The following is a 19,427-nucleotide window of genomic DNA, read 5'->3' as shown; positions in this document are numbered from 1 at the left end:
ACAAAATGTAATCAGTCTGGCTGGCAGCACTGGAGTTGCATAGTTAAAATGTCATTTGTTAAATTATCTGCATTTTTATTACAGTTCATCCTAGGGGATAAACAGAGCTTAAATCTATGACTAACTGTGTAAATATTGCATCCAAATGCAGTTCATTGAAAATTGTCAATAATGTATTCATATAATGGGGGGTTGTAGGGAATGTGGAGGAATCTAGCAGAGTGATTTTAAAAGACAGATTTAATTCTGTTTTTTTCTGATATTAATTGTAAAACCTATTAATGGAAGAGAGGAATATGAATAAGAATGATTTCATTTAAATATAGACTTGGAACATTAGGCTGAGTTTGGCATTTGCAAAGTGAATGAAAAGCTTTGACATTTGTCCAGTAAGACACTTCAGGTTTTGCTTAGATAGTTGCTCCTTAGGGCCAGCTGCTCATGGATCAGTCCCAATGTTAAAATTCAATAAGAATAATTGTATTTTCTAGTAAATAAACAATATATATGATTACTTTTGTAAATACAAGGAGCAAGCTAAATGATAATGAGTGTAAGCCACAGGCCCTCTTCAGGGCTGACCTAATAAGGTCAGAGGGTAGGGAATTCAAAAAATCAGTCTGACAAAAGGCAAATACATATAGATATAGTTAAGCTATAATTCAAGGTTTTATTTGTAATACAATCATTACAAGCACTGCTAATGAAATCAGAATTAATAGTTTATTAAAAGCATAAACCTTTTTTTGGCCAAAGATTTATCCTTTATTGGAATTAGGTTTTGTTCATACCAGCTGATTTATTTTAATTTACTTTAATTTACAGTACAGATCCATTTATTTTTGTTGGGAGGGAAAGGTGTCTCTATTGAATGCTATTAGCAAGTCATAAGTCTTATTCTGTGGGAGTTTTGTGGCTTAGGGCAAACACATGAATTTATGCAGTTTTTGCAATTACGCTATACATTCTAATATTGGAAGCCCAAGAGTTGACTTATTCATAATTACTAATTTAATTTTTCTCCCCCCAAATCCTGATAGTAAGGGTTGTGTCACATGTATTGAGTGTAAATTCATGAAATTGAAACAATGATAATAATTCTGTATTACTCCATTAAAATGCCTGACTGCAACTGTCTAGGTTTAGAATAATTTTAACACTATATAGAAAAAGTAAAAGCATTTGTCTTGTGATGACAATATACACAACTAAAACTATAGACCCCCCTATATAAATAAAAACTGTGCATGTAGAAGACATTTGAAGAATTAAGGGAGATATACTTCTAGCTATCCACGAAAAATAAGTATGTTACTGTTTGAACACATTGGATAGTGTATGTTTTCAGTTCCTCCACTCTCATATATTTCAAACCTAGCAAATCTTGAACTCAAATATAAAATCTAAATCCGTAATTAACTTGTTGTGCCATAATTATTTTCTAAATATCAATATTTATTTGTTAAAGCTGATTTTGTTGAAATGACCACTACCAAGCCACCTGTTTCCTCTCACAGTGTATTAAATACTTTTGTTTTCCCTTCAGGATCCCTAACTTATTTAGCATGATTAAATCATAATGTGAATCAAGAAGACAGTTTTATACAGTTTATAAATGTAATTGTGTCTGACATTTCTATCTAAACCTTCTCATCCTGAAAGTAGAGAATGAATTCAAGAACATGACTGTGGCCATTCTAATTATACACCCATTTAGAAGAATATAGATTCTTAATAATAATAATAATAATAATAATAATAATAATAATAATAATAATAATAATAATAATAATAACTAGAATGCTAAAGTTCCTGGAGAAACTTTGTCTGCATTTTAAAGTATATTTGAGTACAGTAAGCAGTATGTTTCAGTATAAAAGTGTAATATGGTACAAAACAGTATATTATATTATAGGTAAGAATTTATAATAAGGTGCTGCTTATCAATGTGTTATGTGACAAGTTTGCTAACTATCCCTGAGTCCAGGTCATTAATATGGATTAGAAAAAGCACAGGCCCTAGTACTGATCCCTGTGGAACTCCACTAACAACCTCACTCCAGTTAGAAGCGACTCCTCTTATCGACACCATCTGTTTCCTATAAATCATCTAGTTCATAATCCATGTACTTACATTACCCTGAATGCCTACAGCTTCCAATTTGAGGATCAGTCTTTGGTGTGGAACCTTATCAACATCTTTTTGTATATCATATCATATGCTTTCACGTGATCTACAGCTGCAGTTGCATGTTCAAAATATTCTAATAAATTAGTAAGACATGATCTGCCTCGTCTAAACCCATGTTGACTATCTCTAAGAATATGGTTTTCATTAAGATGCTCCTCTATTTTCGGTCTAATTATTTTTTCCAACATTTTACAAGTAATGCAGGTGAGACTGATTGGTCTATAATTTCCTGGCTCAGTTTTGTCCCCTTTCTTGTGGATTGGTATGACATTTGCCGTCTTCCAGTCAGTTGGCACATCCCCTGTTCTAAGTGTTATTTGGAATATTTTAGTTAGCAGCCTATAAATAATTTCCCTAATTTCTTTAAGTACTGTTGGAAATATACCATCTGGCCCAGGTGATTTGTTCTTTTGTATTCTGCTAGTCCCTTTAGTACCTCCTCCTCATTTATCCTGATCTCTCTTAGGGTTTGACTGGACTAATTGTTGACCAGTGGCATGTTATCTGTTTTTTCATTTTATAAAAACCAAGATACTTCAATTTTTGCCCTTTATTTGTTTCACTTCCTCCTTTATTGACTAAACACATATACTTTTATTTACCCAGGCAAATACTTATAAATGAAAGATATCAGATAGGTAGACTTATTGCATATTCCCCCACCCATTTCCACCTTCATTAAAGTCTTGGAATATGTGCACAATCAATGTATACCGTACTTATTTTCTGGACATGCATTCCTAGATCCCCGATACAACACACCCGCTAAAGTGCATATTTCATAATTTATTTAAACTTTTAAAAGTCAGTGATCAACTTCCACACGTGCAGCAGTCATTATAAATGTAGATCACATTCTACATAGGTGAGGGAGAAAATATACATCATAGCAGAGAGATCGCCATGCTTCTCCCTCACATGCGCAATACAACATTTTCTTTCTCTTATGTTTTTGCATACTTCTATAAAACCATTTTGGCCATTGTTTTTTGGTCCTCAATTTGCTTTGGTACAAACGTTTTGTAAAAGTAGTATATTTTTAAAATATAAAAATCCATTTTCGACAGAAGAGTTAGACTGGAGCACACTGGATACAGATTCAAAGTGCCACCTCATACCTTCAAGGTTTGCTTTTCTAAAATTGTAAATCATGGTTTTAGACTTGGTCCTTGTTTTTTGGTACAAATATTTCAAGACTTTCCTACTAGCAGTTTCCCTTTGTTTTCTTTGCTTAGTGGAACATCTCCCATTGTCAAAGCTCCCTGCTCCCTGCTCCCTTCTGTACACTTTCCTGCTCTAAGGTCTCAACTCTCCTAGGTTTAGGCATGCACACCATCTCTCTCATGGGCTGATTGACCAATTCTTCTATATAACTAATACAGCACAGATCAACAAGATGAGCAGCAGCAGCCATGCTGTGACAGACAGCGGCCTGTCACATTGACAAAAAAAGTCAAGCAGTTGACCAGGGAACAGAAACCAAGAGATAAAAAATAAAATAAAAAACTTGCAAAATTTAGAAGCAATGTGGCCACTACAGTGTCATGTTTGCAGAATGATTGCAAGATCACAGACCTTGATCCTCTGGGATTTCAACATGCTGACAACATTCACAAATTAAATCTTATTGGATGAGTTCATCCAGGAAGGCAATCATTCTGCAAACATGACACTGTAGTGGCCACATTGCTTCTAAATTTTGCAAGTTTTTTATTTTATTTTTTATCTCTTGGTTTCTGTTCCCTGTTCAACTGCTTGACTTTTTTTGTCAATGTGACAGGCTGCTGTCTGTCACGGCATGGCTGCTGCTGACGCTCGCTGATTAGGTGCTCATGTGCCACAGCTGTATTGTCCGCTACCTTGCAAACAGGCTGTGGACTCACGGCTGCGGGCAGTGAGCACCGTGGCAATTGTGACGTCAGCGGCAGCTGTGCCCTGTCTATTTAATGCCTCTCCTTCCCCAACGGAGACAGCTAACCGCCGAGAAGGAGGACTGAGTCCATAACCCCTGTCTGCCCGGAGCACCCCGATTGTGGACTCATGTGTGTTTGCTTTGCTTTTTATCTTTTGTTTTTGTGTTCCCCCTCCTTGACAAACCTGAAATTATTAAAGCCTGCACACAACCGGAACCGGAGACTCTCTCTCACTACCCGTTATTTGTGTCCTGCTTTCACAGTAACAGAGAAACAATGCAAGTCTTTCTCAACAGCAGCTTTAAGTACCCTTTTGTCGACCTACCCCCAATTCATACCTAACTGGCTCCAACAGGATCCACCTGGCACAACTCACTTAACTGAAATCCTGTTGTCCTAGACTAAATCACCTTTCCTTCAACCTATTTACTTTCACCAACTCAGCAGCTTTACTGAATTGACTAAATTAAGGCAAACTACAGACAAGATTAACTTCAATTAAGGCAATTAAAACAAAATCAGGAATGCTGAAACTAGGAACACAACAAGATGGCTGCCTCTCACCTGTACTGTCCTGTGTCTGTCTATGGCAACTTGTAAATCCTTGTAATCCTAATAGAAGTGGAATACATATTCATATATAAAACAGTATTAAACAAATGTACTGTAGTATATATGTATTATTATTAGAAGTATTACAGTATTACAATAATTGAATGTAGTATAATTATTATTAGTATTAGAAGCGGTATGAGTTTTAGTATAATACACTGTCATATGGGGATATCATATGGTAAAAGCTTCTAAAAAGCAAGATAAAATCATATAAAATATGCTAGATTATAGGTAATGAACTGAGGTATGTAAGGTATTTTCTGACCAGGTTTTGTAGGCAATGTTGTGACAAGACTGAATAATATGGAATAATAACAATACAGATAATCTATATTAAAGCCCCGTATACACAAATTGAATGTAGTATAATTATTATTAGTAGAAGTGGTATAAGTATTAGAATAATACAGTATTTTATACGGAAAACAAATAATATACGATATTGGGACCGCAATGAGAAATCCCAGTACAACACGCAAGGCGCAGAGTATAGAAGAGACAATGAGGCGGCATCGAACTCTGGGAACCTTGACTGCCGATTGGCTAGTGGTTGGGACATATTTTGCATGAACAACACTGATTGGGTAGCTCTTGTAAGAGAACAATACTCTGCATGGTTTCACAAGCAGGCTAATACTTATATTGTTAAGATAAAGGAAATATGAAAAAACATTCTATTTTAAACCACTGTTGATCCTGTGCTAGAGATTACAAGGTCACATCCATTACATTTTTGGTATTTTCAAGAAGAGCCAGCTACAAGAATGATCGAAACATGTTTACACTTACAAATCACTTAAAATTGCCCTCCAGGTTGTCAATAATCAAATAATTAAATTCCTTGGGGATCCTGACAAGTAAGGAACATTTTTTGGTATTATATTGACAGGTTTAAATGAACCCCCATTTCTAACCGTAATACTTTTATTCCATTGCAGCTATGGAGGAGCTGGACGGGGATGAGGTGCGGGTATCTTCAAGGGGACGTTTTGCAGAAAGAGACATCGTTCAGGTTTGAATTATTTTATTTGAGAAAGTATACTCTTATTGGCAAGCTGTGTTTCATTTGAAGGGATTTCCTGAAGATAATTCATAATTCAAACCCATGTCCTCATGATCTCTGTCCATGCTTACTATTAAGATATTATTTAAATAATCTGCTGCCCCCACAGACATTGTTTTCAAAACCAATAATTGAGCCACCTAAATAATTTTCTTTGTTAATCTGGACAAAAATGTGATCTGTCTGTGAAGACTGAAATTAAGATACTAAAATCACAATGTTTTAATCTTGGTCTGTGTTACCCTTGTGGTCTTTGGGTATGTAAGGGTAATGTAAAAGTGAATAGTTGGATTTTGTGATTTCAGAAGTTCTGGCAACCTGCTTTTAAAGAAAATTAAACAAACAAGTCAGTCACTTTGGTTAGATCAAGCTGGTCCCCATTCCCTGCTATGGCTGTAGCTACAGTGGCTCTCAAATATAAATACAAAACAGAAAATTATTTAGAGCATAAGTAATCACCCCCTTTGCTATGACACACCTGATTGAGCTGTGGTGAAACCAATTGTCTTTAGAAGTCATGCAATCAGTTGAATGGAGTCCACCTCTGTGCAATTAAGGTGTCACATGATTTCAGATTAAATACACCTGTCTATGGGAGGTTCCTAACACCACACATCACCCTGAGAACACCATCCCCACCATGAAGCATGGTGGTGGCAGGAACATGCTATGGGGATGGTTCTCTGTGTCAGGGTCTGGAAACCTTGTAAAGATAGAGGGAAAAATTGATGCAGCAATTTACAAAGTGTTCCTGGAAAAAATCTGCTGAAGTCAGCAAGAGACCTGGGACTTGGGAGAAGATTTATAGTCCAGCAGGACAATGACCCCAAACATACAGCCAAAGCCACACTGAAGTGGCTTAAAAACAGAGTTTAAAATTGCCATTCACCAAAGGTACCTATCCAACTTAATGGAGCTTGAGCAACTGTGCAAAGAAGAATGGGCATAAATGGCTGTGTCCAGATTCAGTTATTTTCTGTTTTGTATTTGTAATTAATTTAGAACAATTTGCAGATTATATTTTTTACTTTGACATTATGGACATTTTCTGTGTTGATCAGTGGCAAAAACTCCTGATTAAATCCATTCTGGTTCAGGTTGTTATAAGTTCCAGTTTCATCTAATCCTTAAACTGGGGAAAGAGCTGGGCTGCACACATTCTGGGCTTGCAAGTGTGAAAAATTGCTCATGGATTTGACAAGGTGCATTTCAGATGTGTGCTTTGTCTTAGCCACCCTGGAGTAGCATGGAGTTATGTCAGTGGGCTAAAATTACTAATTGCTAATTACAAATTGGAGTAACATGGGTGGGGAGGAATTAAATAAATACATAAGTAAATAAATAAATAAACATGTATGCCACATTAAAATTAAATTCTCTCTCAATTTACTCCTAGTTCGTGCCATTCCGAGACTACATCGATCGCTCTGGCAACCAAGTCCTGAGCATGGCTCGGTTGGCTAAGGATGTTCTAGCTGAAATCCCTGAACAGTTACTGTCCTTCATGAAATCCCGGGGGATTGAACCGCGACCAGCACTGGCAGCGTCCACCCAGCACTCTCTGCACATGCGGATCTAAAGGGTATTGTCTGCAGACAGACCTCCACCACCTCCAGCACTACCAGCGTTCATCCATTCATATTGTCAAATGAAACCTGAACTCCACTTGGAACTCAAGAGCATATCTTCATACCAAATGTTGCATGCCAGCAGATGTTGTTTTTTTGTTTTTTTCTTCCTTTGTTTTTCTTTCCAGTGAAACCTACGACCAGTGTAGTTCTGTAAATGTCACCACCAAAAACCACAAGTATGCAAGGCATGTTTTCTACAGCACATATAAAGTAATACTTGTATTTGTACATTTTTGATTCTTTGTTAATAAGAAACAGTGACAGCTGTTCTGCACAGGGGGAGGATAGTAATTGATTATGAGTTTTTCTTCATAGCAAAGCTTTTTTTTTTTGGTATTTTTGATGTCTCCAGATGTTAAATAAGCTCATATTAAAACAAAATAAACATATTTAACTCACTTCTCTACAAATCAATTAATATGTCAATATTTTCAATATGCATTAAAGGATATTCAGTGTTCAGACTCCTCTTGATAAAACTGTGGGATGGATGGCTAAAGTATACTGAAAAAGAGTATGTCCATAACTCCCTGAAACAGGTGGAATCCACAGTACTTTTTTTTCATTAAAGGATTCTGTTCAATTTCACTAGAAATATATTTCTATTGACCAATCATAACTTGCCCTTTGATAAATTAAAAAATAATATTTCATTCTTGTTGGATACTTCGTGCAGAGTACAGTACATGCAACTGGAGTTTAAGCTCCCAAAAACAATAATAGGATTGTTACATATGCTGTAGAAATATTTTCAAAAACATGTCTGAACTTAAAGATGTAATTTCATGGGATCAGAAAATGTCTTATAATTTAGTGCAGTTCCTATCAAATATACTTAGGCTTTGCTAATTGGATTATTTTATTAAATGTCACTTTTAAACTTGTATAACTTTTTAAAATGACTGCTGCAAAACATCCCCCCTCATATATTTTTTGTTTTTGTTTGTTTGATTTACAGAAGAGAATAGTATATATATTTGGCCATTACCCTGTTCCACAATCAATGAAGAAACAGAGACAATACATTTTGCAACAAAAGGAAGACAAACTCGTAGGAGCTTCTTCTTGTTACAATTTCCTATTTGGGAAAATAAATTGGGAAATCAATAAATTATGCAATGTATCATGCTTTGCTTGAAGATCACACTTTATAAGAATATAATATTTTTATCTTACTACTGCATGCATCATACTTAATCACTAATTCACTGAACAGCATTTAAAGCATTGATTAACATTTAGTGTAATGTTATATTGAATACGAATAATGCAGAATAAGAGACATGCAATAACAAATTGCAAAATATATATATATACAGTTAGGTCCATAAATATTTGGACAGTGACACAATTGTAATTATCCACCACAATGGATTTGAAAGGAAACACTCAAGATGTGCTTTAAGTGTAGACTTTCATCTTTAATTTGAGGGTAGTTACATCCAGATTGGGTGAACGGTCTGCTTTGCCAGGCCTGTACTGCAACTGTCTTTAGTTCCTGCTTGTTCTTGGGGTGTTTTGCCTTTCAGCTTTGCCTTGAGCAAAGTGAAATGCATGCTCAGTTGGATTCAGGTCAGGTGATTGACTTCATCTTAAAAAATGCTTTGGGTCATTGTCCATCTGCACTGTGAAGCACTGTCCAGTGAGTTTTGAAGCATTTGGCTGAATCTGAGCAGATAATATAGCCCTAAACACTTCAGAATTCATCCTACTGCTTTTGTCAGCAGTCACATCATCAATAAATACAAGGGAACCAGTTCCTTTGGCAGCCATACATGCCCATGCCATAACATGCTTCACAGATGAGGTGGTATGCTTTGGATCATGAGCAGTTCCTTCCCTCCTCCATACTCTTCTCTTCCCATCATTCTGGTACAAGTTGATCTTTGTCTCATCTGTCCATAGGATGTTGTTCCAGAACTGTACAGGGTTCTTTAGATGTTTTTTGACAAACTCTAATCTGATCTTCCTGTTTTGGGGGCTTACCAATGGTTTACATCTTGTGGTAAACCCTCTGTATTTACTCTGTTGAAGTCTTCTCTTGATTGTTGACTTTGACACAGATGCGTCTACCTCCTGGAGGGTGTTCTTGATCTGGCCAACTTTTGTAAAGGGGTTTTTCTTCACCAGAGAAAGAATTCTTCTGTCATCCACCAAAGTTGTTTTCCGTGGTCTTCCGGGCCTTTTGGTGTTCCTAAGCTCACCAGTGTGTTCTTTCTTTTTAAGAATGTACAAAATAGTTGATTTGGCCACACCTAATGTTTTTGCTATCCCTCTGATTGGTTTGTTTTGATTTCTCAGCCTAACGATGGCTTGCTTCACTCGCAGTGGCAGCTCTCTGGACATATTGAGGGTTAACAGCAACAGATTCCAAATGCAAATGCCACACTTGAAATCAAATCTAGACCTTTTATCTACTTACCTGAGCAGCCAATTGTCCAATTACTTTTGAGCCCCTAAAATCAGGGGGGGCACATATAAAAATGGGTATAATTCCTACACTGTTCACCCAATTTGGATGTAACTACCCTCAAATTAAAGATGAAAGTCTTTACTTAAAGTCATCTTGCTTGTTTAATTTCAAATCCATTGTGGTGGCGTACAGAGCCAAAATTATGACAATTGTGTCAGTGTCCAAATTTTTATGGACCTAACTGTACATTTACATATATATAAATATACATACATATACATACATTTTATTAAATTTAACAGAATTGTTAAACATAACTTAGGTTTTACTTTTATTTTAAGTCCAGTTTCTTGCTTGCATTTGAGAGTTTTTGAAATTGAAGCTGCAGGTCTTCAGGTGTTTTTGCAATTATGATGAAGTCATCGGCAAATCGTTAGTTGTTCAAATGAGCTCCATTTAAATTTATTCCATTATATTCTGAGTCCAAAGTCTAATAAGTCTTTAATTAGTTGCCATGAAATGTTTGGAGAGATTGTGTCTCCTTGACATACTCCTTTGGAGATCTTGAGGGAGTCGGATTGTTGATGTAGCATTGTAGATATATTTAATATGAATATATGGGTTTCCTCAAGGTTTTAATTTCTTAAAGCCCTGATGACTGACTATACTGACTATTCAGTATTTGTATATACTGAATCAAATGCTTTTTCATAGTCAATAAAGCCCAGGCACAGAGGAGGCTCATGTTCTCTGCATATTTTTAATATTCCCTGTATAACCTGTATATGATCCATCATGAACTTATATCCATTTCTGAACCTGTTTACTCTCTTGGTTGGTCAAAATCCAGTGTGTCTTGAAGGTGATGTGTTAATATATTTGTAAATACATTGTATAAGATGGGAAGTAGACTATTGGGTGCATAGATCTTCAGATCTTCTTGGTATCCTTTCTTGTGAAGGAGAATGATGGTTGCATTGTGCAACTGAAGTAGATCAACAGATACTTGAAGAAGTCAAGAGTTATGTGTACCTTGCACAACAAATTAGTGCAAAGGGAGATATTATTGAATAAAAAATTAGAAGGTGTGGAATCCATCACAGAAGTCAAGAAAAGAGTAACTGTAGATCAAAGTGGAATCATCTTGGGGAGGCCTCCATCAATATATATCACTAATCACTAATTATAAATGAGTATATTCATCGTCAAATCTCTTTCGTTAGATATGTTGCAACAAAACTTATAAACATAGAAAGAAAGTTTACTCGTATAATGCATTTTTAAACCAAGATTTTGTTCCAGGTGTGCTCAAATAAGTGTTCGGGCAGAACTCTAAGAACACTTCTTACAGTTCAATTCATTGCAGACTACTTCAGACTCCACTGCACATTTATTTTTATGTGGGAGCATGTTCTATAAACTGGCATCAAAGCCCCAACCTTTCATATTGAATGTTCCAGCCTGTTGAGCTTCGGACATTTTTTTATAAATTCATCTGATTGCTCTCTCACCAACAGGTTTAGGTTTCAATGTACTTAAATGCAAATACTTCCAAAATATATTCAAACTTGCATATGCATTTGATACTTTTCACATTCAAATTAAAATAACCAATGCAGTTTTGTCAGGAGGCAAATATAGTACAAACCATAGTTTTAAGGCCTGAAATAAAATGTTGCTAGAGTCACAGTTTTGTCAGTGAGGCTTCTAAAATAAACAGGTAGCAAAAAAGCCACTGTGAGCCAATCACATTAGTTGATATTTAAGCTATATAATATCAATATATAATACGCTGCAACAATGGCTCTGAAGCAAGGCCCTGCCCTCTTCATTGATGTCACTTGCTGTTTGGTAGCCTAACATCAAACTGTAGTCCTTACTACCATACCAAAGCTGGGGATCAGCTAGTCTCCAAGTTTGTTTCGCTTCTTTTTTCATTTGCAATGGATACTGACGTAGTACACAGCTGCGAATGATCCCAAGATAGTACCATACTAGCTAGTATGCAACTTCGTATGCAGCTCCGAACTAACTCTGCAAATTCATTGCAATTGCCCCCGAGGGACTACACAGAAGTAATTAAAAACATTTTCCAACCTGTTGTTGCCAAACTACAGACCTGAAGCAGTTATATTTATAAGCAGAAGAAATTAGCATCTAATAAATAAAACTGACATTGCGTACGTTTGTAGTTTTATATTTCCAACTGGTTTAATCCCAGCTGTAATCTAATTTTCATGTGCTTGTATTGTATTAAGTGTATTTTTATGTTAGGAAGGTATCTTTTTTTAACATGAAACACATGAAAGCATATAATGGTCAATGGTCTAGTTTTTGTTTAAGTGAGCAAAATGTTATACATAGCCTAATAATGATGAAAATAATAAAACAATAACTCTAAAAATAAAATTGAGACAAAATATAAAAGAAGAATAAAGCATAAAGCATTTATCCTGTAAACATCACCTGCAAGCTTATTGTAGATAAAAATAATAATAATAAAAAAAAAATCCTTCATTTATTTTGGAAAATGTTTCTTGAAGTCCTGACCAGTAGCAGTAAACCAAAATGCAAGCACATGTCCAAATTGGTCTGTCATTAATTACATTTGTAGGTGGTTAAATATGGGTTGCACTTGAAAAATGCATCTGAAACATTGCATTCTGTCAAATGCAAATACTGACAAGCAGGTTAAAATTGCACTTTGCTAATTAAATACAAATGAAAATATATACTACTGGGCATGCTGTAATAAACTCTACAGGGTCAATTCAAAGTGTTTAAATATCAAACTTTATATCTTACAAATTCAAAATGTTTACAAGTAGTGCACTATATTACAAACAAAAGCCAGGGACCATATTTGTTTTGATTTCATATTTAAATAGACAGTGGGAAGGTGCTTCTTAAACAGTAACTGGTGCAGAATTACAGAGTGAGTTAATTAACAAAATAAAAAACAGCCCTTATATATTGTACTACATTACACTGAACATGAGGATCTCAGCTGCCAACATAGGAACATTCTGAATGACATTACTCCTTTGCACAGCCTATGAATATTTCTTGCTTTAGGTAATATTCAAGGTTTTTCTTTTGCTGATGAAATACTTAGTTTTTCTATGTGGGAATGTAGCATAACAAGCTAAAGCGATTTTTGCAGTGTGCTGTGGAGCTTAACTTGTTGTCTCAAAACTTTGTCGAAAGTGTCTTGGGAGCTCATTTTTTATACTTTATTTTTGGCATGATATTACTTAATTAAGAGGATGATTTTTTTAAAGCTGGAAACATTTATAGGATATTCTCAGTTGCTTTTAACTTTAGCCTTGAAAGCATTCATGAATTCTTCACTGTTGAGTGTCTGAATAATTAATGCATAAATCATGGGTGTAGTTAATGTTTGCCGAGTCCCATCTTTCACATTCTTCAGAGTATGCACTTGTTTTAAATAGTCTTAACACACAATTTCAAAACAAAAATGTAGTTGCCCTCCAGCCTTAGCTAGAATCAGTTAATTTTAAAGTTTAATAAAATTAAAAATAACAATATTAAATATTAAGTTTTATGTATTTGTAAGGTGCTTATAGAGTTGTGTGTTCCTTCTAGACCACTTTTATGTGGAAAACATTTAATTGGATCATTCCTGCTGGCTTGTTTAACAAAAATTAATTATAATTTTATATTCAGTGCTTACAAGTTAATTTAGATTTTTCCCAAAAAAGTTCAAATCCAAAAAGGATTGTCATTCTCTTTATAGATTTCAACTATCACCGCACTCAGCTGAAACACAGTTTTACAAACATTCTTCCCACCTAGGTCTCTCTTGTCTCTACTGTAGTGGCTTAGACCACCATAAAAAACAGTGTTAAGCAAAACTAAAAATATGTTTTCCCTAGAATAAGGGTGATAAACAATAGCAGGTATAAAATATACCATAAAAAATATGATTAAATCAATGCAATCATGTATTGCCTCTAGCAGGCACTGCTTGAGATAGCAATCTTGGCTTCAGTTTATCTACAGCAACATCTGGTGAGGAAACTGTGAAATAGCAAAACGTTCTAGATATGTGTGTGTGTATAAAACACATAGTTGCAATATTTCAATATTCATACTTGATCAAGTTTATGCAATTTTCCAGTTGCTGTGTACAAACTCCATGTTGAGAGTTTAATGAAACAGTAACAACTGGAACATACCCATTTCTGTTTTCATTCATAGCACCTGCAAAGTCTGCTTTCTTTTACATTATTTAGTGACCCTGAGGAATGATGTTTTCCTCTACCATAGTGAACCGCTGTGTAAAATAATGGTTTAGTACATTTGCCATATCCTTTGCTTCCTGTACCAAAGGTCCTTTATTATTATTTTGATACTTTTTCATTGAATTATATTTTTCTATTGTATTATCTTTCTTGTAGTCTATACAACATCTAAGATTGGTACTTTTGATGTTTATTTTCCAAAGCACTAATTACCTTTTATTTGACGACCATTCAAATATACCTGATCTGATTTTTCTGTTAAGGAATGTAAACCTACTGGGCAGAATGTATTAATAAATGGGTGATTTGTCAACAGTTCTCTTTATTGAACTGATAAACAGACATCTAAAATGCTAATAACAGCTAAAGCAGATAGAGAGGGCAGAAATGTGAAGTAAAATGAAAAGTGGCAAACCTAACAATATCTATGGCTTGATAAACTGTACAGTCTTTTGGTCAAATTCCTTTTAATCCATTATTCATGTGGTATGACAGGATGAACAGTGTTAGAATGATCCTATTGAAAATAATTGAAATATGAGTAGATATTCTTGTTGTGTCCATCTGAAATCAGTTTATTGGTAAAAACAAACTGATACTGTGATTTATGAAATGTATTGTAATTGTTACCTGCATGTCTGAACTCAACATGGTCATATTCAACATGGAAACACACTACTGGTAAACTAGATTGTGCAGATCTTAGATTACAAAAAATTGAAAACTAGCATATGATTTGTACTTCATGCATGCATGTGTGATCATTGCCCTTCTATATTATAGCCTATCTGATTTTTTATTTTGTATTGTATTTTTGTGAGACTTAGAATAAAACTATTTGTGCCATGAATCACTCAGGAGGGATTTACTTTAAATCAAACATACACACCTAAACTTTCACGGAATCAAATCTAAAAAGATTTGTGTACCAAATGAGCTCCTAGCAGATCTTGTTTTGCACAACAATGCTGTGGTAGTGGTCAAATGCTCTCGCAGATCATTTTGTTTCAGACAATATCAAAGTTGTCTAAAAGCCTCTCACGGTTATGTCAAGATGTTAACAAGCCCTTATAAAAGTGCAAATATAAAAGATGTTACATAGGTATATATATATATATATATATATATATATATATATATATATATATATATATATATATATTAGATGTGGCTCCCAACATCCATACAAACTAAATGTATGGTTTATGTGCAGAGAGAAAATATGTTAATATTTAATGTAATTTTATATTATTTATGTTTTTTCATCATCAATTTAATGTATTAATTATTTTACTTGCACTTTTGCTTCTATTCTGCCTGTTTATTTTACTGATTTGTTTGCATATTTACTCATTCATCTTTTATACTTACGCTTTTGTTAATTTAACTCCCTACTAAAAAGCGTTATTCTGTGCTTACATTTTTTTTTTTAAATGTCTTTCAATTATTCTGTTTTGGGGGTGGTAGAGGGTTCTCATGGAAAGTCAGAATTGCGGCATGAGGCTGCTACTATGGATTCAATATTAAGCCTCACTCATACTTATTAAATTGGAACTTGGACCACAACTCGTCAGCTATCCTACCCCCGGACCGAACTTCACCAGCACTCACTACCCCCCTCGGACTGCATTTTTTTTCTTTCAGGGGGTCCTGAAATCCTGGCTATGCCCCTGCTTATTACAACAGTATATTTTTATTCTCTTTCTATTAAAAAAGCTTAACATGAAACAAATAGTTTCTCTATTTCTCTTAAAAATTGCCTTCCCCTGCAGTTACTCACTAAGAAAGTAATGACCCACTTATTTATCTATTGGATTTATTTTTTAATAGAATGTGGGGTAATACTTTCTTGGCAACCCTCATGAAGTGCGTGTGTGTGTGTGTGTGTGTGTGTGTGTGTGTCATCATCAGTAGCCTATATTGATCCACTGCTGGATGAATGCCTCCCCAAGATATCTCCACTTGCTTCAGTCTAGAGCTTCCCTTTAATGTCATGCCTGCAGAGTGTATTATTTAATCTTCCCATCTTTTATGTGGTCTTCTGCTAGGTACTTTTTCATCTCTTGAAATACATTCAATAACTTCCTTTGACAAGCTTTGTTCTGTTCTGCTTGCAATGTGTCCAGCATTAAAAAAAAAGAAGAAAAAAAACCCTCTTTCAATTATGTCACATTTATGTATTTCACAAAGAATCACATTAGAATAAATCATTGCTGGTTTACATTCAAACCTTGAATGTGGGTGAGTGCGTTACTTTATGTGGTTGTACAGTAGTTGAAGTGTAAGCAAGTAAATGCTTACACAAAATGCCCAGCAGCAGGGTATAACTCAATAGTCAAAGATGAACTGGAGAAATTGTGATATTTTTTAACAATAATATGCACCTAATATAAACAGATACACAGGGGTTTGAATTAAATTGATGTTACTTGTAATACTTTAAATATAATTACATAATTATTGTTTCAAAACATATTTCTTGGTTATATGATTATACTGGTTATATGTTTTTTTAAAGAAACAAACAAATTAAGAGTGAAGCTTAATATTGAATCCATAGAAGTACCCCCACACCTCACTCTTAATTTTCAACCAACACTCACTACCACCCCCATGAATTAATAGATGAAAGACATGTAAAACAAAAAAAAAGAAAACAATGTAGGATCTGAATAAAAGTAAAGTGTAAAAAGTGGAATAAAGTAAAATTTGTAAAACACGCAAACAACAGACAAACACAGACAAAAGCAAACAACAGAATAAGTAAAACAATGAAAACATTAAATGTACAAATTGATGCAAAAACATAATTAATATAAAATACTATTAATATATTTTCTCTGTGCATGAACTATACATTGTGTTTGTATGGCTGTTGGAAGCTAAATGTAGTTTGTTCATCTAATTTTGTTACACCTTATTGGAGGTAGGCCTATGCCTATATAATACTTGTATTTCTTTTTAAATTTGCAGAATGTGCTTTGCTTATATTTTGGCAATAACCGCCAGAGGCTTTTAGATTGCTCAGATGCAGTGGTGTGGCATGACAAAATCAAGTGGGGAAGCAGAGTTGTCCTCGCAACCCCCACCTCCCCCGATTTTACCCTTTTGTTTTGAAACATTGTATTGCAACGTTGCATTATGTACTGTACATATGACGGATACAAAAGATTAACAGAGCTTCCCATGACAGCTCGGGGATCTGTACGTCTCCCGTTTTTAACAATGTCCAATTTTTCAGAGAAAGAACTCAGTGAAAAATTATTTGAAAACAAATTGACTATGATGTCTCCATTGTCAGATGACATATTTTTATTTTTAAAGTAAAATGAAATGTAAAATAATTATGTTGTGAAGGTATTTGTATTTTCAATATCAAGCAAAATGGTTGACAGTTGGCAAGGAATATTAATGTTGGCGGCTGCTGAGTTGATCCCTACTGATTGAACAGCAGTCAGAGCTTTGACTTTCTCATTGGCCACTAATGCAGAGTCTTCAAGCGAGGCAGAGAATACCCTGTGAGATTTATGTCCCACCTCCAATCACTCCTGATTGGTCACCTGCCAAAGAAAGGACATTCTTCGACTAGCCTATTGGTTAAACTCGCTCAAGACCTTCAACTGAAACGGAGAATACCCTGGCAGATATAAACAAAGTCAGCTCAAAACACGAACGTTTAACAAAATCACCCGAGCCGCTGTGACCCACCTCATTGATGAAGCACACTATTCGAAAGTGAGTGAAGCAATGTAAAGTCGTGATTATACTAAATCATCCTTCCTGAATTGGTTAACCGAGTATAATTGGTAAGAAATTAAAACATTGACAGAGAAATATTGGGTAATAAATAAATAAATACAAGATTTGACTGATGGTTTACTTGGCTCTGAATGGTCCGCAGTGAATATCCTGAAGGTCCTGACAGCACGCCACTGCTTAGAAGTTTTCTAAAACAATAGGACGTGTGAGAGCATTTGCAGGTTGTTTTCTCACAGGTATTTCTTTCTACCACCAGAATGTGACTCCCACAGCATGGTTGCGTGTAGCAAGATTTGTGAGAAGAGTGTTTGGTCTTTCTTAGATTTGATATCAGAATAGTTTAACAGAACACAATCAATTTGCAGTAATGACACCAATGCCTCCATAAGTGATGTGCAGTGTGAACATTTTTACTTTATTTCATCTAAGACATTTTATGTATATGTGTAGGGGGAAAGAAGGAATGTGAGAAAGGGAGGTAGAGAAAAAAGGGGATGTTTTCAAAAACATAATAAACCCATACATTATACATTGTAGTACAATAAGCATGATACTTTATATCTTCTTCTTCAAGATTAGCATTGTTTTAACAAGATACTGCTCAGTGTCACAGATTTGTGACTCATCTGGGCTGAAGGCTGACCACATAAATACAAGAAATAGCAACCTGCATGTTTCCTTGACAGGTCTTTTTATAGCTTAACTAGTCCCATAGAACAGCTGTTACTCCCTGCCAGTTGTCATGAAATTGGCAATGACATTGCTTCTTGAGAATTTGTTATTTAATTATTTATTTTGCTTTGCCTGTGGTAGTTTGAAGAGATAATATTCCCCAAGTGCACAGATAAAAATGTTTCAATGCATCTCAGGTGTATAATAAAAAGGCACACTGAGTATTTTGAAAAACTTTGCAGAAACAGGAGGGAAGGATGCACTGAGGATAAATATCAAAACTATACCCTGGAAGAAATTTGAAAACTATCTTATTTTTTTTAGGAACATGAATGTACTGAAGTGTCAGTGGTGTTTGAGCATCATTGAGTGGGTGATTATTCTTTGAGTGCATAGATGGTGAACTGGACTGAAACTCATTTAATTGTTTTTCATGATCACAGCAGCAGCTTCAATTTTATCTGCCAGAAAATGTTCACTATATAGGCCTTTTAGCAATTAGGAGAATCTAGTCCACCCCAAATGTTAGCTTTTTACAATGGTGAAGTTTAGACCTTATTCCTTATTTCCATTTCCCAGTTTTACAACACTTCTCATTACTTATTCTTTATATGCCAATAGGAAAAGTGATTACATTAAGGTGCTGCTTATCAATGTGTTATTCATGATTTATAATGTATTATGAAATGTTTAATAGATAATTAATATACTGCAGTTATAGCACTCTATGGAATGGTCACAATGTTTAACAGATAGCTAAATAGTGTTCCATGTTTTGCTATAATCAAGTTATAATGTATTATTAGTGCTTTATAAAGTATATATTACTCATCTATGAAACATTTAAAAATCATTAATAATGTATTGAAAACCAGCACCTTATTACAAAGTGTTACCGGAAAAAT

General features: G+C 34.8%; 1 protein-coding gene across 1 annotated transcript in view; it reads left to right on the top strand.

The window, feature by feature from the left end:
• cpne9 (copine family member IX) overlaps positions 1-7,759 on the top strand; it is a 334,194-nt gene extending 326,435 nt beyond the window's left edge. Inside the window, exons 20-21 of the mRNA XM_066698379.1 lie at positions 5,658-5,731; positions 7,179-7,759. Coding sequence (XP_066554476.1) covers positions 5,658-5,731; positions 7,179-7,361 — 257 coding nt within the window. The 3' untranslated portion in view covers positions 7,362-7,759. The remainder of the gene's footprint in view (positions 1-5,657; positions 5,732-7,178) is intronic.
• Positions 7,760-19,427: the final 11,668 nt, after the last annotated feature.

The sequence above is a fragment of the Amia ocellicauda genome, chromosome 3 (genome assembly GCF_036373705.1).
Source record: "Amia ocellicauda isolate fAmiCal2 chromosome 3, fAmiCal2.hap1, whole genome shotgun sequence".
Taxonomy (NCBI): Eukaryota; Metazoa; Chordata; class Actinopteri; order Amiiformes; family Amiidae; genus Amia; species Amia ocellicauda.
Note: the sequence above shows the minus strand (reverse complement) of the source record. Positions and strands in the feature narration are given on the sequence as shown.